The sequence below is a fragment of the Pristis pectinata genome, chromosome 29 (genome assembly GCF_009764475.1).
Source record: "Pristis pectinata isolate sPriPec2 chromosome 29, sPriPec2.1.pri, whole genome shotgun sequence".
Taxonomy (NCBI): domain Eukaryota; kingdom Metazoa; phylum Chordata; class Chondrichthyes; order Rhinopristiformes; family Pristidae; genus Pristis; species Pristis pectinata.
Genome location: NC_067433.1, coordinates 21,185,338 through 21,204,696, shown reverse-complemented (window position 1 = coordinate 21,204,696; position 19,359 = coordinate 21,185,338). Strand labels below are relative to the sequence as shown.

The 19,359-nt window shown below is 48.6% G+C and overlaps 1 protein-coding gene across 4 annotated transcripts in view; it reads right to left on the bottom strand.

Annotated features, from left to right (window-relative positions):
• The window catches only part of ndc80 (NDC80 kinetochore complex component), a 100,046-nt gene extending 92,808 nt beyond the window's left edge, over positions 1-7,238 (bottom strand). For all 4 annotated transcript variants that reach the window (XM_052040984.1, XM_052040982.1, XM_052040983.1 and 1 more), the window contains exons 1-2: positions 7,164-7,238; positions 5,898-5,966 (exon numbers count right to left, since the gene is read on the bottom strand). In XM_052040984.1, coding sequence (XP_051896944.1) covers positions 5,898-5,953 — 56 coding nt within the window. In that variant the 5' untranslated portion in view covers positions 5,954-5,966; positions 7,164-7,238. The remainder of the gene's footprint in view (positions 1-5,897; positions 5,967-7,163) is intronic.
• Between the last annotated feature and the right edge of the window lie 12,121 nt (positions 7,239-19,359).

Genomic DNA, 19,359 nt, shown 5'->3' with positions numbered 1-19,359 from the left:
TTTTGAAGTCCCACTTCCGTCTGCTGTAAATCACACAGTGCCACAGGTTAATTCAAACGCGTTTATTTAGCAATATATCGCTAGGGAGAAACCTCCTGACTCTCAGGCAGAGTCCACGGTGGGGTTCTCCGAGGTACGGCGGGAGTGGGGGGGGTGCAGACAGTAATTTATACAAACATTGTCACGCACACTTTAATAAGTCAGGCGTCGGAGTTCTTGGTTGAGCAGGAAACGGACAAAGGGCTACTGCAGATGGACAAAGAGCAGCCTCACACCCCAGGTTCAGCTAATCATTTTGCAATCGGGTGAGACAAAGGCAGGTATCACCTTCATTGTTTGAGACAGCCTTCCCATTTCCCGTTAAGATTGACTATCATCTCCATAGTCAAACATAATGTGAATCCAATTAAGTTCCAGACACAGCAATTACCACACAGCACCCAGCCTAGGAAAGCAGTGTTGTAGCTGTTCTGGCCTGAAGGACACTTTTTAAAATCAGTATTTCGAGCAGCCATAATTCTCATCCATCTTTAAGATATGAATACAGTTATAGTTTATTAATCCTACACCTCCTCACTCCAACCCCCTAACCTCCCTTGACTCCAGCTCCAACCCTGCCATGTCTTCACTATACCCTCCTACCTTCCCCTCTCTGAGGCAGAATGTTCTGTCCTTGGCAGGGGCCTCACCTTTGTCCCTCTGCGCCCACACCTCAACGAGTTACACGCCCACCATGATGCAGAGCTCTTCTTGCTCTGTCTCTGCGCCTACTTCTTTGGCAAGGATTCCCCATGTCGCCCCACTGAAGATCCCTTCCCCCACCTTAAGCCCTTCTCCTCCTCTCGGACACCCCACTCTGGCCTTCCCACTCTGGATCTTTTCATCTTTAACTGCCGATGGGACATTAACCATCTCGACCACCATTCCCCTACAGCCTCCAACCTCATAGTTCCCCTACGCCGCACTGCCCATTTCTGCCTCCTACCCAAGATTCACAAACCCAACTGCACTGGTAGACCCATTCTTTCTGCCTGCTCCTGCCCCACTGAACTTGTGTCTTCATATCTTGATTCCATTTTGTCCCCCTTGGTTCAGTCCCTTCCAACCTATGTCCGTGACACTTTGCATAGTCTCCATCACTTCAACAACTTTCAGTTCTCTGGCCCCAACCGCCCCATTTTCACCATGGATGTCGAGTCTCTGTACACTTCCATCCCCCACAAGGAAGGCCTTAAGGCTCTCCACTTCTTTCTTGACGACAGACCCAACCAGTTCCCCTCCACCACCCTCCACCTGGCAGAACTGATATTCACCCTCAGCAACTTCTCTTTCAGCTCCACCCACTTTCTCCAGACCAAAGGTGTAGCAGTCCATGTTCCAAGCCTACATCAATAACGCTCCCCAACTCTTTCTCCGCTTCACTGACAACTGGATTAGGACCGCTTCCTGCACCCGTGCTGAGCTTGTCAATTTCATCAACTTCTCCACCAACTTCCACCCTGCCCTCAAATTTACTTGGTCCATCTCAGACACCTCTCTCCCTTTTCTGGATCTCTCTGTCCCCATCTCTGGAGACAGATTATTCACTGACATCTTTTACAAACCCACTGACTCCCACAGTTACCTTGACCACACCTCTTCCCACCCTGTCACTAGCAAGGATGCTATTCCCTTCTCTCATTTCTTCTGCCCCCTCTTGCATCTGTTCTCATGATGAGGCTTTCTATTCCAGGACATCAGAGGTGTCCTCCTTTTTCAATAAACAGGATTTCCCTTCCACCACTATCAATGCAGCCCTCACCTGCATCTCCTCCATTTCCCTTGCATCTGCCCTCACTCCATTTCCCCCACAACATAACAGGGACAGGGTTTCCCTTGTCCTCACCTATCACCCCAAAAGCCTCCGCATCCGACACATCAATCTCCGCAACTCCTGCCATCTCCAATGATCCCACCACCGGGTACATCTTCCCCTCTCCCCCCCCCCCACCCACCTTCTCTGCTCTCCGCAGGAGTCATTGTCTCTGCTACCCCCTTGTCCATTCGTCCCTCCCGGGGCAATAACCCTTCTGGCACTTATCCCTACAACCAGCAAAGTACTGCACCTGTCCCTACACCTCCTCCCTCACCACCATTCAGGGCCCTAGACAGTCCTTCCAGGTGAGGCAGCGCTTCACCTGTGAATCAGAGGGTGTCCTTTATTGCATCTGGTGCTGCCGGTGTGGCCTCCTCTACATTGGTGAGACCTGATGCAGATTGGGTGACCGCACTGTTGAGCAACTTTGCTCTATCCGCCACAACAGGCAGGATCTCCCGGTGGCCACCCACTTCAATTCTACATCCCGTTCCCGTACTGACACCTTCCCTACCACCACGTTGAGGCCAGATGCAGTTTGGAGGAACAACACCTCATATTCTGCCTTGGTAGTCTCCAACCTGACAGCATCAACATCGATTTCTCTAACTTCCGGTAACCACTACCTGTTTCCCCTCCCCTTTGTTTTCCCTCATTCCTGTGGCCCCCTCACCCCTTCTTTGTCCCCCTCCCCCACCAGCTGCCCATCACCTCCTTCTGGTTCCCCACCTCCTTCCACTTATTCCATGGTGTACTGTCCTCTGCTGTCGGAATATTACTTCTTTAGCCCTTTGCCTCTTCCACCTATCACCTCCCAGCTTCTCACATCATTCACTTTCATCCCCCGTCCCCAAACCATCTACCTCCCCCCCCTCACCTGGACTCACTTATCACCTGCCAGCGTGTGCTCCTCCCCATCCCCCTACCATCTTATTCTGGCTTCTCCCCTCTTCCTTTCTGTCCTGATAAGGGCTCTCGGCCTGAAACGTCGACTGTTTCCATAAATGCTGCCCGACCTGTGAGTTCCTCCAGCACTTTGTGTGTATTGCACCATATTCTGCCTTCTGTTTTTGTTTTTATTACCTCAATGTATTTATGCATGGCATGATCTGTCTGGATGGCGCCCAAACAAAAGCTTTTCACCTGTGACAATAATAAAACAATACCAAACCAACCAACCAATATTGAATGGTGGAGCAGTCATATGGGGCCAAATGGTCCATTCCAGTATCTCTTCATATGTTCTTAATTTCATCGGTAAATTGGCTTGTTATTGTCACATGTACTGAGGTACAGTGAGAAACTTGCCTTGCATACTGTCCATACAGATCAATTCATTAAAACAGTACATTGAGGTAGTACAAGGGTAAACATTAACAGAGTGCAGAATAAAGTGTTACAGTACAGAGAAAGAGCAGTGCAGGTAGACATTAAGGTGCAAGGTCACAACGAGGTAGATTGCGAGGTCAAGAGTCCATCTTATTGTACTGGGGAACCATTCAATAGTCTTATAACAGCAGAATAGAAGCTGTCCTCGAGCCTGGTGGTATGTGCTTTCAGTATCTTCTGCCCAACTTGGGGTCGGGGGGGGGTGGGGGGGGGTTGGTGGAGAGAGAAGAAAGAATGTCCCAGGTGGTTGGGATCTTTGATTATGCTGGATCCTTTACCAAGGCTGCGAGAACTGTAAACAGAGTCAATGGAAAGGAGGCTGGTTTCCGTGATGTGCTGAGCTGTGTCCACAACTCTCTGCAGTTTCTTGTGGTCTCGGGCAGAGCAGTTGCCATACCAAGCCGTGATGCATCCAAATAGGATGCTTTCTATGATGCATTGATAAAAGTTGGTGAGGGTTAAAGGGGACACACCAAATTTCTTCAGCCTCCTGAGGAAGTAGAGGCACTGGTGAACTTTCTTGGCTGTGGTTGGACCTGGACAGGCTATTGGCGATGTTCACTCCTTGGAACTTGAAACTCTCAACCTCAGTACTATTGATGTAAACAGCAGCATGTGCACCACCCCCCTTCCTGAAATCAAGACCAGCTCTTTTGTTTCGCTGACATTGAGGGAAAGGTTGTTGTCATGACATCATGTCAACAGGCTCTATCTCCTTCCTGTACTCCAACTCATCATTATTTGAGATACGGCCCACTACGGTGGTATCATCTGCAAACTTGTGGATGGAGTTAGAGCAGAATCTGGCCACACAGTCGAGAGTGTATAGGGAGTAGGGGCTGAGGATGCAGCCTTGTGGGGCACCAGTGTTGAGAATAATTGTGGCAGAGGTGTTGCTGCCTATCCTTACTGATTGTGGTCTGTTGGTCAGAGAGTCAAGGATCCAGTTGCAAAGGGAGGTATTAAGAGTCAGATTTAGTAGTTTGGAGATGAGCTTGTTTGGAATTATCATATTGAAGGCAGAGCTGTAGTCAATAAACAATAGTCTAACATAGATGTCTTTACTGTCCAGATGCCAGGGATGAGTGTAGGGCCAGGGAGATGGTGTCCGCCTTAGATCTGTTTCGATTTGAAGTGGGTCAAGGAGGTTGGAGTTAATGCCTACCATGACCAGCCTATTGAAGCAGTTCATAATGGTGGATGTCAGAGCCACCTGGCAGTAGTCATTAAGGCACATTACCTTGTTTTTCTTCAGTACTGGGATGATAGTGGTCTTCTTAAAGCAGGTGGGAACCTCAGATTGAAGCAGGGAGACATTAAAAATGTCTGCAAATACCCCTGCCAGCTCATCTGTGCAGGATCTAAGGACGTGGCCAGGGACACCATCCAGGCCAACACACCCAAAATGCTGGAGGAACTCAGCAGGTCAGGCAGCACCTATGGAGGGAAATAAACAGTCGACATTTCGGGTCGAGACCCTTCATCAGGACTGTATGTTTATTTCCCTCCATAGCTTCATTCCACATAGATATTACCCTTTGTGCAATAAGAAGATTCTATAAAATCTTTACCCTCTCACCTTAAACCTAAGAGTTATAGGTTATAGTTCTTGATTCCCAACCCTGGGAAAAAGTCTGAGAGAAAAAGTCTCTCGAGGTGTATAAAATCATGCCCCTCATGATCTTAGACACCTCGAGAAGTTCACCTCTCAGTCTCCTAAGGTCTAAGGAATAACATTCTTGTAAATCTTTTCTGCACTCTTTCCAGTTTAGTAACATCTTTCCTTTAGCAGAGTCACCTAGACTGAACACAATACTCCAAGTGCAGTCTCGCCAGCATCCTGTACACTGCACCATGACCTCCTAACTTTTATACTCACTGCTCTGACTCATGAAGGCCAGCATGTCAAAAGGCTTCTTCACCACCCTGTCTACCTATGAATCCACTTCCACTAAACCTTGGACTTACACTCCAAAGTCCCTCTGTTCTACAACACTCCCGAGGGCCTGCAGTTCACTGTGAAAATCCTACCTAGATTTGACTTTCCAAAATGCAACACCTCACACTTATCCAAGTTAAACTTCATTTGCCATTCCTCTGCCCACTTGTTCAGCTGATCATGATCTTCCTGTAAGCTTTGATAACCTTCTTCATTGTCTACCATACCACCTTTTGTTAAGCTTTTCAAGGCTGCCTTGATATTTGAAATTCTATCAAAAATTCACAACCTCATCTCCCACATCTGGGAGGACATGCCAAGGGACCCCAAAGATACCTGTAGCCACATTCAAAAGGAGAAAAGTCTTACTATAGTCACCCTGCTTTGGCTTCCTCACAGTGGCCAAAGAACTACTCCCCAAAGAGCAGTGTGGTTCAAAACATCCAGGGACACCATGGATGCAGTCTTCACGAGAAATTCAAGAGAAATGCAGGGAGCAGCTTTAACCCCTATGTGTGGCCTTTCTTGACCTATCAAATATCTTTGAATCCATCCTCCTCAAATTTAGCTGCCTGCTGAAATCTCCATCTTAACGTCTGCATCACGGCGTGCAGGCCAGGATCGTAATCAACAAGCATTGGTGCAGACTATCCATGCCACCAAGAACTTCAAAATAATTAAAACTTCAAAATAATTAAAACTTCTTGAACTTACCTCTGAGGTGTAGCTAATCCATATCTGTTTGCTTCACTGGCTCTGTTTTGATTCATTTTGAGTGCTCAACTGAAAAACAAACAATGGTGCTGTTGAGGCACTAATAAACATCACAAAAAGACAGACACTTGTATAAAACTACAAATGCACACAAAAAAGATCACTCACCCCTCCCTCACTACCCCCACAGATCCCCTCAGTCCCCCCTCACTCCCCCTTCCCTCACTACCCCCACAGATCCCCTGTCCCCCCTCACTATCCCCACAGATCCCCTCACTCCCCCTTCCCTCACTACCCCCACAGATCCCCTCACAATCCCCCCACAGATCCCCTCCCTCCCTCCCCCCTCACTCCCCCCACAGATCCCCTCCCTCCCCCTCACTCCCCCACAGATCCCCTCCCTCCCCCTCACTCCCCCACAGATCCCCTCCCTCCCCCCTCACTCCCCCCACAGATCCCCTCCCTCCCCCTCACTCCCCCACAGATCCCCTCCCTCCCCCCTCACTCCCCCCACAGATCCCCTCCCTCCCCCCTCACTCCCCCCACAGATCCCCTCCCTCCCCCCTCACTCCCCCACAGATCCCCTCCCTCCCCCCTCACTCCCCCACAGATCCCCTCCCTCCCTCCCCCTCACTCCCCCACAGATCCCCTCCCTCCCTCCCCCTCACTCCCCCCACAGATCCCCTCCCTCCCCCTCACTCCCCCCACAGATCCCCTCCCTCCCCCTCACTCCCCCCACAGATCCCCTCCCTCCCTCCCTCCCCCCTCACTCCCCCCACAGATCCCCTCCCTCCCTCCCCCCTCACTCCCCCCACAGATCCCCTCCCTCCCTCCCCCCTCACTCCCCCCACAGATCCCCTCCCTCCCCCCTCACTCCCCCCACAGATCCCCTCCCTCCCCCCTCACTCCCCCCACAGATCCCCCCCTCCCCCCTCACTCCCCCCACAGATCCCCCCCCTCAATCCCCTCCCTCCCCCTCACTCCCCTCCCTCCCCCTCACTCCCCCCCCTCCCCCTCACTCCCCCACAGATCCCCTCCCTCCCCCCTCACTCCCCCCACAGATCCCCCCTCCCTCCCGCCCCCCACAGATCCCCCCTCCCTCCCCCCACAGATCCCCCTCACCCCCCTCCCTCCCCCCACAGATCCCCCTCACCCCCTCCCTCCCCCCACAGATCCCCTCACTCCCCCCACAGATCCCCCTCACCCCACAGATCCCCCTCACCCCCCCCCACAGAGCCCCTTCTCCCTTCTACCCCCGTCACTCACCCTCTCCCCGCTCGAGCTGCTCCCGCGCTTTCTAACAGTCTGAAATTTGGCGCCGCGATGACGTCACTGCCTGGCGCGTCACCACTCGGGTCACGTGAGGCGGCATTTCGCTGACCCCGGGGACGTGGGCGCGCTTCGTGGTCGCAGCGGCAGAGTCGTCCATGCCAGGGGGAGGGGGATCTGTATCTGTATCTGTCGGTGGGAGGCCATCCGTGTCGGGGAGGGGTGAGTCTGCATGCTGGTGTAACCCCCCCCTCACGCCCTCATTCCCCCCCCCACACACACCCCCATTCCCCTCCCCACCCCCCCCTCACACTCTTCCCACCCCCATGCCCTCCTTTCCCAGTCCCAGTCTGTCCAGACTCTCCTGGTAACCCAAGCTCTCCAGTCCCAGCAACATCCTTGTGAACCTTTCCTGCAGCTTCTCCGTCTTAACCACATCCCTCCTATAGACCAGTGACCAGAACTGCACACAGTTCTCCAGCTATAGTCTCACCAGTGTCTTGTAACGTGACCTCTCAGCTTTTGTACTCAGTGCCCTGTCCAATGAAGGTGGGTATACCATACACCCTCTTCACCACCCTCTCCATCTGTGTTGCCACTTCCAGGGAATGATGTACTTGTACCCCAAGGTCTCTCTGTTCTACAACACTCCCAGGACTCTGTCATTTACTGTATGTCCTCCTCTTGTTTAACTTCTCAAAATGTGTCACTTTGCACTCATCTGAGTTAAATACTATTTCCATTCCTTTACCCACTTTCCAAGTTGAGCTAGATCCTGTTGTAACCTTGGATAACCTTCTTCACTGTCCACCAGTTTGGGTGTCATCCACAACCTTATTAATCATGCCAGTATACTCCTGTACCTCCTCCCTAATGGTACTCACGAGAGAGGGCATGTACGGATGGTGAGGGTCCTTAGTGATTGATGTCGCCTTCTTGGGGCACTGCCTTTTGAGGATGCCCTCAATGGTGGGGAGGGTTGTGTCCATGATGGAGCTGACTGAGTCTACAGCCGTCTGCAGCCTCTTGCGATCCTGCACATTGGAGGCTCCATACCAGGCTGTGATGCAACCAGTCAGAATGCTCTCCATCATACCTTTAGAAATTTGCAAGTATCTTTGGTGACATACCAAATCTCGTCAAACTCCTAACGAAGTAGTGCTACTGGCGTGGTGTCTTCGTGATTTCATCAATGTGTTGAGCCCAGGATAGATCCTCTGAGATGTTGACGCCCAGGAACTTGAAGCTACTCACCCATTCCACCGCTGACCCCTCAGTGAGGATTGGTGTGTGTTCTCTCGACTTCCCCTTCCTGAAGTTCACAGTCAATTCTTTGGTCTTCCTGACATTGAGTGCAAGGTTGTTGTTGGGATGCCACTTAGCCATCTCACTCCTGTAAGCCTCCTCGTTGTCATCTGAGATTCTGCCAACAACAGTGGTGTCATCAGCGAATTCTTGGATAGTGTTTGAGCTGTGCCTAGCCAAATAGTCATGAGTATAGAGAGAGTAGAGCAGTGGGCTAAGCATGCAATCTTGAGGTGCGCCTGTGTTGACTGTCAGCGAAGAGGAGATGTTGCTGCCAATCAGCACTGACTGTGGTCTCCTGATAAGGAAGTCGAGGATCCAGTTGCAGAGGCCCAGGTTTTGAAGCTTGTTGATTAGTACTGAGGGGATGATGGTGTTGAACACCGAGCTGTAATTGATAAACAGCAGCCTGATGTATGTTTTGCTGTTGTCTAGGTGAACTCATCAACACTACTTCGTTATTCCTTTTTCTTTGCACTTTTTATTTATTTTTGTAATTTATAGTAATTTTATGTCTTTGCACTGAAGCATTGTTCTGATCAACCCATTACAGGAAGGATGTGGAGGCTTTGGGGAGTGCAGAAGTTCACCAGTATTAGCTACAAGGAGAGGGTGAACTCACATGGATTGTTTTCTCTGGAGCATCAGAGGCTGAGGGAAGACCTCAAAGATTTATAGAATTATGAGAGGCAGAGACAGGGTAGATAGTTGGAGTCTTTTTCCCCAGATAGAAATGTAAAATACGAGAGGGCATAGCTTTAAGGTGAGGGGGCAAAGTGTGAAGGAGACTTGCGGGGCAAATTTTTTTTTACACAGAGAGCTGTGGGTGCCTGGAATGCGCTGCCAGGGGCAGTGGTGGAAGCAGACATGATAGTGGCATTTAAGAGGCATTTAGATGAACAAATCAACAGGCAGGGAATGGAGGGATAGAGACAATGTGCAGGCATATGAGGATTAGTTTCATAGAAACATAGAAAAACTACAGCACAATTCAGGCCCTTCGGCCCACAAAGCGGTGCCGAACATGTCCATACCCTAGAAATTACTAGGCTTGCCCATAGCCCTCTATTTTTCTCAGCTCCATGTACCTATCCAACAGTCTCTTAAAAGACCCTATCGTATCCACCTCCACCACCGTTTCCGGCAGCCCATTCCACGCACTCACCACTCTCTGAGGAAAAAACTTACCCCTGACATCTCCTCTATACCTATTCCCCAGCACCTTAAACTTATGCCATCTTGTGGCCACCATTTCAGCCCTGGGGAAAAGCATCTGACTATCCACCCGATCAATGCCTCTCATCATCTTATACAACTCTATCAGGACCCCCTCATTCTCCGTCGCTCCAAGGAGAAAACGTCGAGTTCCCTCAGCCTGCTTTCATAAGGCATGCTCTGCATTCCAGGCAGTATCCTCGTAAATCTCCTCTGCACCCTCTCTATGGCTTCCACATCCTTCCTGTAGTGAGGCGACCAGAACTGAGCACAGTACTCCAAGTGGGGTCTGACCAGGGACCTATATAGCTGCAACAATACCTCTCGGCTCCTAAATTCAATTCCCCGATTGATGAAGGACAATACACCATATGCCTTCTTAACCACAGAGTCAACCTGCGCAGCCGCTTTGAGCGTCCTATGAACTCGGACCCCAAGATCCCTCTGATCCTCCACACTGCCAAGAGTCCTACCATTAATACTATATTCTGCCATCATATTTGACAAATGAACCACTTCACACTTATCTGGGTTGAACTGCATCTGTCACTTCTCAGCCCAACTTTGCATCCTATCTATGTCCCTCTGTAACCTCTGACAGCCCTCCAAATTATCCACAACACCCCTAACCTTTGTGTCATCCACAAACTTACTAACCCACCCCTCCACTTCCTCATCCAGGTCGTTTATAAAAATCACAAAGAGCAAGGGTCCCAGTATAGATCCCTGAGGTACACCACTGGTCACCGACCGCCACGCAGAATACAACCCTTCAACAACCACTCTTTGCCTTCTGTGGGCCAGCCAGTTCTGGATCCACACTGCAATGTCCCCTTGGATTCCATGCCTCCTTACTTTCTCAATAAGCCTTGCATGGGGTACCTTATCAAACGCCTTGCTGAAATCCATATACACTATATCTACTGCTCTCCCTTCATCGATGTGTTTAGTCACATCCTCAAACAATTCAATCAGGCTCGTAAGGCAGGACTTGCCCTTGACAAAGCCATGCTGACTATTCCTAATCACATTATACCTCTCCAAATGTTCATAAATCCTGCCTCTCAGGATCTTCTCCATTTATAGACCAGGGAATTATAGACCAGTGAGGTAAGACTCACTGGTCTATAATTCCCTGAGCTATCCCTACTCCTTTTCTGGAATAAGGGAACAACATTACCAACTCTCCAATCTTCCGGAACCTCTCCCGTCTCCATCGACAATGCAAAGATCATCGTCAGAGGCTCCACAGTCTCTTCCCTCGCCTCCCACAGCAGCCTGTGGTACATCTCATCCGGTCCCGGCGACTTATCCAATTTGATGCTTTCCAAAAGTTTCAGCACCTCCTCTTTCCTAATATCAACATGCTCAAGCTTTTCAGCCCACTGCAATTCCCCACTACAATCCCCCAGATCTTTTTCCGTAGTGAATACTGACGTAAAGTATTCATTAAGTACCTCCGCTATTTCTTCTGGATCCATATACACTTTCCCACTGCTGCACTTGATAGGCCCTATTCTTTCGCATCTTATCCTCTTGCTCTTCACATACTTGTAGAATGCCTTGGGGTTTTCCTTAATCCTGCCCGCCAAGGCCTTCTCATGCCCCCTTCTGGCTCTCCTAATCTCTTTCTTAAGCTCCTTCCTATTTGCCTTATACTCTTCCAGATCTCTGACATTACCTAGCTCTCTGTACCTTTTGTAAGCTTTTCTTTTCCTTTTGACTAGATTTATTATAGCCTTTGTACACCACGGTTCCTGTATCCTCTCGTGACTCCCCTGTTTCATGGGAACATGTCTATGCAGAACTCCACACAAATATCCCCTGAATATTGGCCACATTTCTTCCGTACTTTTCTCTGAGAACATCTGTTCTCAAGTTAATCTTCCAGTTTCCTGCCTGAGAGCCTCATAATTCCCTTTACTCCAAGTAAATGCCTTTCTAGTCTGTCTGTTCCTATCCCTCTCCAGTGCTAATGTAAAGGAGATAGAATTATGATCACTATCACCAAAATGTTCACCCACTGAGAGATCTGACACCTGACCAGGTTCATTTCCCAATACCAAATCAAGCACAGCCTCTCCTCTTGTAGGCCTATCTACATATTGTGTCAAGAATCCATCCTGAACACGTTTAACAAGCTCCTCCCCATCTAAACCCCTCACTGTCTGGAGATGCCAATCGACGTCTGAGAAATTAAAATCCCCCATCACAACAACTCTGTTACTCTCACACCTTTCTAGGATCTGCTTCCCTATCTGCTCCTCGATATCCCTGTTACTATTGGGCGGCCTATAAAAAACACCCAGTAAAGTTATTGACCCCTTCCTCTTCCTAACCTCCACCCACAGAGACTCCGTAGACAGTCCCTCCACGACGTCCACCTTTACCGCAGCCATGACACTATCTCTAATCAACAGTGCCACTCCCCCACCTCTTTTGCTTCCCTCCCTCCCTGTCCTTCCTGAAACATCTAAGACCCGGCACTTGAAGCAACCATTCCAGTCCCTGAGCCATCCAAGTCTCTGTAATGGCCACCACATCATAGCTCCAAGTATTGATCCAGCTCTAAGCTCATCCATTTTGTTCACAATACTCCTTGCATTAAAATAAGCACATCTCAAACCTGTTTGACCATGTCCCTTCCCTATCACCTGCCTATCATACCTACTACTAGCTTTCTCTATTTGAGAGCCAAACACCTCTTCCCCACTTTCTCCAGTTGGAATCCCACCCCCCAACAATTCTAGTTTAACCTCTCCCCAGTAGCCTTAGCAAACCTCCCCGCCAGGATATTGGTCCCCCTGGGATTCAAGTGCAACCCGTCCTCTTTGAACAGGTCATACCTGCCCCAAAAGAGGCCCCAATGATCCAGAAATCTGAATCCCTGCTCCTTACTCCAATCCCTCAGCCACTCATTTACCCTCCTCCTCATTCTGTTCCTATACCCACTGTCACTTAGCACAGGCAGTAATCTGGAAATGACTACCTTTGAGGTCCTGTTTCTCAACTTCCTTCCTAATTCTCTATAGTCTCTTTTCAGGACCTCATTCCTTTCCCTACCTATGTCGTTGGTACCAATATGTACCACGACCTCTGGCTGTTCTCCCTCCCACTTCAGGATATCTTGGATGCAATCTGGAACATCCCAGACCCTGGCACCTGGGAGGCAAACTCCCTTCCGAGTTTCTTTCCTGCGTCCACAGAATTGCTTGTCTGCCCATTTAACTATAGAGTTCCCCTATTACTAGTGCCCTCCTTTCTCCTTCCCTACCCATCTGAGACACAGGGCCAGACTCCATGCCAGAGACACTGCCACTGTTGCTTCCCCCAGGTAGGCTGTCTCCCCCAACAGTACTCAAGCAGGAGTACCTATTGTCAAAGGGTACAGCCACAGGGGTACTCTCTAGTACCTGACTCTTCCCCTTCCCCCTCCTGACTGTGACCCACTTGCCTGACTCCTGTGGTTCCGGTGTAACTACCTGCCTATAACTCCCTTCTATCCCTTCCTCATTCTCCCTGACCAGATGAAGGTCATTGAGCTGCATCTCCATTTCCCTAACACGGTCCGTCAGGAGCTGCAGCTCGACACACCTGGTGCAGGTGTAGTCTTCCCGGAAGCAGGGGGACTCCGGGATCTCCCACATCTGACACTGAGTACAGGAAACCGCACTCATACCCCTTCCTTAACTCAAGTCACCTACCTTTCCTCGCCCCTTTACGCCGAAGCCCCTTTACGCCGAAGCCCCTTTACACCGAAGCCCCTTGAGCCAAAGCCCAAAACACCTTCATTTGACATCGTGGTCAGCACAGACATGGTGGGCTGAAGGGACTGACCTATGCTGTCCTGTTCTTTGTTCTCTGTACTATCGATGGCCTGTGAACAACTGTTTTCAATGTTTCCTGTTCTTTGCCATTTCCAAGGCCAGCTCAAATTGATTCTAGTTGTACCATGTGACCTGCCAAGCCAAGATCATTTCTCACCAGTGCACTGATCTCCTCCCTCATTAAAAGTGCTACACCACCCCACAATTCCTTGTTGCCTGTGCTTTTGTAATAGTAGGGAAACTGACAGGATTAAAGGCCATAAATCCCCATGACATGATAATCTACATCCCAGAGTACTTAAGGAAGTGGCCCTAGAAATAATAGGTGCATTAATGGTCACTTTTCAAAGGTCTAGTCTCAGGAACTCAGCCACAGAGAGAGAGAGAGAGCACAGAAACAGGCCCTTAGGCCCACTGAGTCCATGCTGGCCATCAGCCACCCATTGCTGCAATGGATTGAAGGGTAGATAATGTAACCCTGACATTTGAAAAAATTGAAGTATATCACAAGAACACTGTGGGAAGCTAGGGAAGAAATTGCGGGAGCCATGGCTGAGATATACAAGTGACTGGTGGTGTTCTGCAGGGATCCATACCGGGACTGCTATTGGCGATATGAATGAATGACTTGGATGAAAACATGGATGTGTGGGTTAGTAAGTTCGCAGATGATACAAGGATTGGTGGCATTGTGGATAGTGTAGAAGATTGCCAAAGGATTCAGCGGGATATAGATCAGTTGCAGATGTGAGCGGAGAAATGGCAGATGGAGGTTAATCCATCCAAGTGTGAGGTGTTGCATTTTGGGAGATCAAATGTAAAGGGACAGTATAGTATTAATGCCAAGACCCTTAACAGTGTTGATGTACAGAGGGATCTTGGGGTCGAAGTCCATAGCTCCCTGAAAGTGGCTGCTCAAGTTTATAGGGTGGTGAAGGAGGTGTACGGTATGCTTGTCTTTATTAGTCAAGGTACTGAGTTCAAGAATTAGGAAGTTATGTTGTAGCTTTATTAAAAAAAACTAGTTAGGCTGCATCTGGATTATTGCATTCAATTCTGGTTACCCCATTACAGGAAGGATGTGAAGGCTTTGCAGAGGGTGCAGAATTGGTTTACCAGGATGCTGCCTGGATTAGAGGGCATGTGCTGTAAGGAGAGGTTGGACAAACTTGGATTGTTTTCTCTGGAGCAGCAGAGGCTGAGGGGAGAACTGATGGAAGTTTAGAAGATTATGAGAGGCATATATAGACAGCCGGTATCTTTTTTCCAGGGTCAAATTGTCCCATACTAGAGGGCACACATTTAAGGTGAGAGGGTAAGTTTGAAGGAGATGTGCAGGGCAAGTTCTTTGCACAGGGAGTGGTGGGTGCCTGGAATGTGCTGCCAGGGGTGGTAGTGGAGGCAGATACAATGGAGGCATTTCAGAGCCTCTTGGACAGGCACATAGCTGTGCAAAGAATGGAGGGGTATGGACATCGTGTAGGCAGAAGGGATTAGTTTAGTTAGGCATTTAATTACAAGTTTAATTAGTTCGACACATCATCCTTGTGCTGTACTGTTGGATATTCTATATGCATCATTGTTAGCGATGGGTGAAGTGCAAGAAGACTGGAGGGTGGCTAATGTGGCTTTATTTAAGGGCTGCAATGAAAAACCTGGAAACTATAGCAAGCCTACCATCTGTCCTGATGAAGGGTCTCAACCCAAAATACCGATTGTTTATTTTCCTCCACAGATGCTGCCTGACCTGCTGAGTTCCTCCAGCACTAGATTCCCGCATCTGCAGAATCTCTTGTATGAGCCAACCATCCATGGTAGGCGAGTTACTGGAGGGGATTCTGAGGGATAAGATATACAGTACAAGCATTGAGAAAGACGGGTTGATTAGGGATAGTCAGCACAGCTTTGTGTCAGCCTTCCACCCCCTCATCTAAGTCATCTATAAATATCACAAAAAGTAGAGGTCCCAGAACCGATCCCTGCGGGACACCACTAGTCACTGCCCTCCAATCCGAGGGCACTCCTTCCACCACAACCCTCTGCTTTCTACAGGCAAGCCAATTCCTAATCCACACAGCCAAGCTTCCCTGGATCCCTTGGCCTCTGACCTTCTGAAGAATCCTACCATGAGGAACCTTATCAAACGCCTTACTAAAATCCATATAGACCACATCCACCGCACTACCCTCATCAATCTTCCTCGTCACCTCCTCAAAGAACTTTATCACTTTGAAAAATTTGATCAAATTGGTCACACAGGATCTCCCCCAACAAAGCCATGCTATCTTTGATCAATCCCGACCTTTCTAAATCCAGATCAATCCTGTCCCTGGAACTATTTTTTCCATTAACCTCCCCACCAGTGATGTTAGCTTCACAGGCCTGTAAGTACCTAGTGCATCCTCGCTGCTAACTATGCTTAAGTAACCAGTGGGACATCTCTCCAAGTCCCCAGATGTTCGTGCAAGGTCAGCTAGTCTTGAAGGAACATTGTTGTCTCCACATCTGGTGCCCAGGTCATTGCCATGTGGTCCATGCAGGTTTATCCTATTCGTCGTGGCTAACCCTTGAGGTCGAGGATGATGGTCTTCATTCCATTGATCTATTTATGGGCTCTCAAGTGGCTTATGAGTCCAATCTTGGCTCTGAAAGTTCTTCCGCATTCAGGACAGGTAGTTCCAGATGGCAGATCGGGCTTTGGTCGTTGCTGCCTCTCTTTCCATTTTCTTCTCTTTTCCTCTAATTCTGCACATCTGTTGGCTTCGAAGGTTGCTGTTCCTTCTCGGATGATGGTTTGCCAGAGTTTCCTGTCTTTGGCATTGGTTTCCCAATTGTTTATGTCGATGTTGCATTTCTTCATGTTGGCTCTTAAGACGTCTTTGAATCTCTTCTGTTGTCCGCCTCTTTTACGTTTGCTTACTTTAAGCTGGGAGTAGAAGATTTGTTTCGGCAGACGTTCCTCTTTCATCCGAACAACATGACCACTCCATCTTAGTTGGTTCTTGATAACGTAGGCTTCAATGCTTGTTGTTTTTGCTTCACTTAGCACACTGACATTGGTTCTTCTATCTTCCCAGCTGATATTTAAGATATTTCGAAGACAGCGTTGATGGAACTTTTCAAGTGCCTTCAGATGTCATCGGTATGTTGTCCAAGTTTCTGATGCATACAGGAGTGTTGGGATCACCACTGCTTTGTACACTAACACTTTAGTGTCTGTTTGGATGTCATGATCATGAAAGACTCTTGTTCGGAGACGTCCAAAAGCTGTTCCAGCGCATTTAAGACGATGTTGGATCTTGTCATTAAGGTCGACATTGGAGAAGAGGTACCTTCCAAGATATGGGAAGTGATCCACATTTTCCAGGGTTGTTTCGCCAAGTTGGTTTGATGGTTCTATCCAATTTGTCTCAGTTGGTGACAGTTGGTAGATGATCTGAGTCTTCTTGGAATTGATGGTAAGTCCAAGTTTCGTGTACACACGGTTGAAGACAGTCAGGATCTGTTGTAGGTGGTTTTCTGAGAGAGCTGCAACACAGTTGTCATCTGCGTATTGGAATTTGATGAGGGAACTCGTGGATGTCTTGTTTTTGGACTTGAGACGGGCAAGATTGAAAAGTCTGCCATCTGTTCTGTAGACAATTTCGATTCCTGGGGGTAGATCGTCCTTGATGATGTGGATGATTGTCGCAATGAAGATGGTGAACAAAGTTGGGGCAATCACGCATCCCTGGTTTACTCCTGATTTGACTTGAAAAGGCTCACAGTTACTGTTGCTGACCATGACTGGGGCAAGCCTGCCATCGTGGAGGAGTCTCAGGATTCGAATGTACTTCTCAGGGCATCCATAGGTGGATAGGACATCTCATAGGAGTTCCCTTGGTAAGAATCACAGGCTTTGGTGAGGTCGATGAACGCCATGTACAAAGGTTGAAGTTGTTCTCATTTTTCTGGCAGTTGTCGCATTGTGAAGATCATGTCGATTGCTCCACATGACGATCTAACACCGACTTGTGTCTCCGGAAGGATCACCTCGGCTAAAGGCTTGAGCCGGTTGTTCATGATGCGGGTGAGGATCTTTCCTGCCGTTGCTAACAGGGAAATTCCACGATAGTTTCCGCATTCAGATCGATCACCTTTCCTTTTGTAGATGGTAACGATTGCTGAGTCTCTAAAGTCTGCTGGTACGTCTTCATTTATCCAGATCTTGATGAGAAGTTGATGCAGTTGGTAATGAAGCAGGTCACCTCCAATTTTGTAGACCTCGGCTGGTATTCCATCGAGTCCAGCGGCCTTGTTGTTCTTCAAGGTTTTGATGGCTTCCTTGACTTCTTCAAGTGTTTTTTTCAAGTATTTCTTCAAGTATTTTGCTTAGGGAGTCATCAATGGGCTGTTTTGGAATGTTGTTAATCATATTCCTGTCAAGTGAGACGGTTTGATTTAGAAAGTCTTCAAAGTGCTCCCTTCATCTAGAATTGATGTCAGCATTGCTCTTCAGGATGGTTGAACCATCTTTACTTTTGAGAGGAGCTTGACCATGAGTGGATGGGCCAAAAAAAGTTTTAGTTGCATTAAAAAAGCCTCGAGTGTCGTTGGCATCTGCTAGTTGTTGGATTTCCTGAGCCTTCTTCCCCCATCATTGGTTTTTCAGGTTTCGTGTGCTCTTCTGGACTGCAGCCTTGCATTCCTGATAGCGTTTCCTTTTGGTAGCCGATTGTTGGTCATTTTGTAAAGTCATTGAAAGCTTTTCTCTTTTCGTCGATGAGTTGTTGGAGTAGTTTATTGTTCTCATCAAACCAATCCTGATGTTTTTTTGTCTTGAACCCAATTGTTTCCTTGCAGGAGGTAATGATAGCGTTCTTCAATTTATTCCAGTGTTCTTCTACAGATAGTGGGATTTGCTGAGGCAGTTGTTCTTGAAGATGCTGCTGGAACTTCTGTATATGGTTGATGTCTTGAAGGATGTCAACATTGAATTTCTTAATAGTGTTCTGATTTTGGTGCCTCCTTTTGGGCTGAATCTTCATTCTCATGGTGGACAAGATGCAGGTTTATCCTGTTGCAGTGGTTTGGATGCATCACTGGTCCACTTCGGAGGACGACTGATAGTAAACCATATTATTATGGGTCTACCCTACCCTGAGGCGGGGTACTGACTCAATGAGGTCTAAATATTAACCGAGTAGCTTTTCATCAGAGCTCTCCCATGGTCTCACCTCCTCACCCGGCATCAGCTCATTTATCTCATTTGAACACACCCCAGGTTTGCCCAACCCCTCCATGATCGCTTGATCTCCCAGTCACTCAAGTTCCCCACCCACAAGGCCCCAAGCGCCTCCCAGCTGACCTGACCACCCCCATCCAAAGGTCTCCCGGTACAGGTGCCCCACAGAGCCAACACCCACCAGTCTCAGCCCTGACCCATGGAACCACCACACCCAACCAGCAGGTACAGGTCCAACACAATCACCAGCACTGAGTGCTGGCCCAGAGCTAATGCCTGTTCTACATTAGTGCTCGCCCTGGACCACCCAGAACACGACTCCTTTATGTAAAGGCCTTCTCACTGCCGCACAGGCTCAATAATGCCCCAGGTCACAGACCTCAGGTGTTTCTGAAGTTTCTAAAGGCATCTCAAAATGGAATCAGTTGTTGGCGAGCTGTGCAGTGACTGTTTATCACTTTGAGGAAATAAAGGGCCATAAAAATTACTATCTAATTAACAGTCATTGGCAGGGTGATTGACAGTCTTGTTGACAGTGCTGTCCGACAGCACTCTCCAGTAACCTGGCAGGACCAGACCTCATAACAGCTGAGGTTCAATCATGGACAGAGAGCTGCCTCAT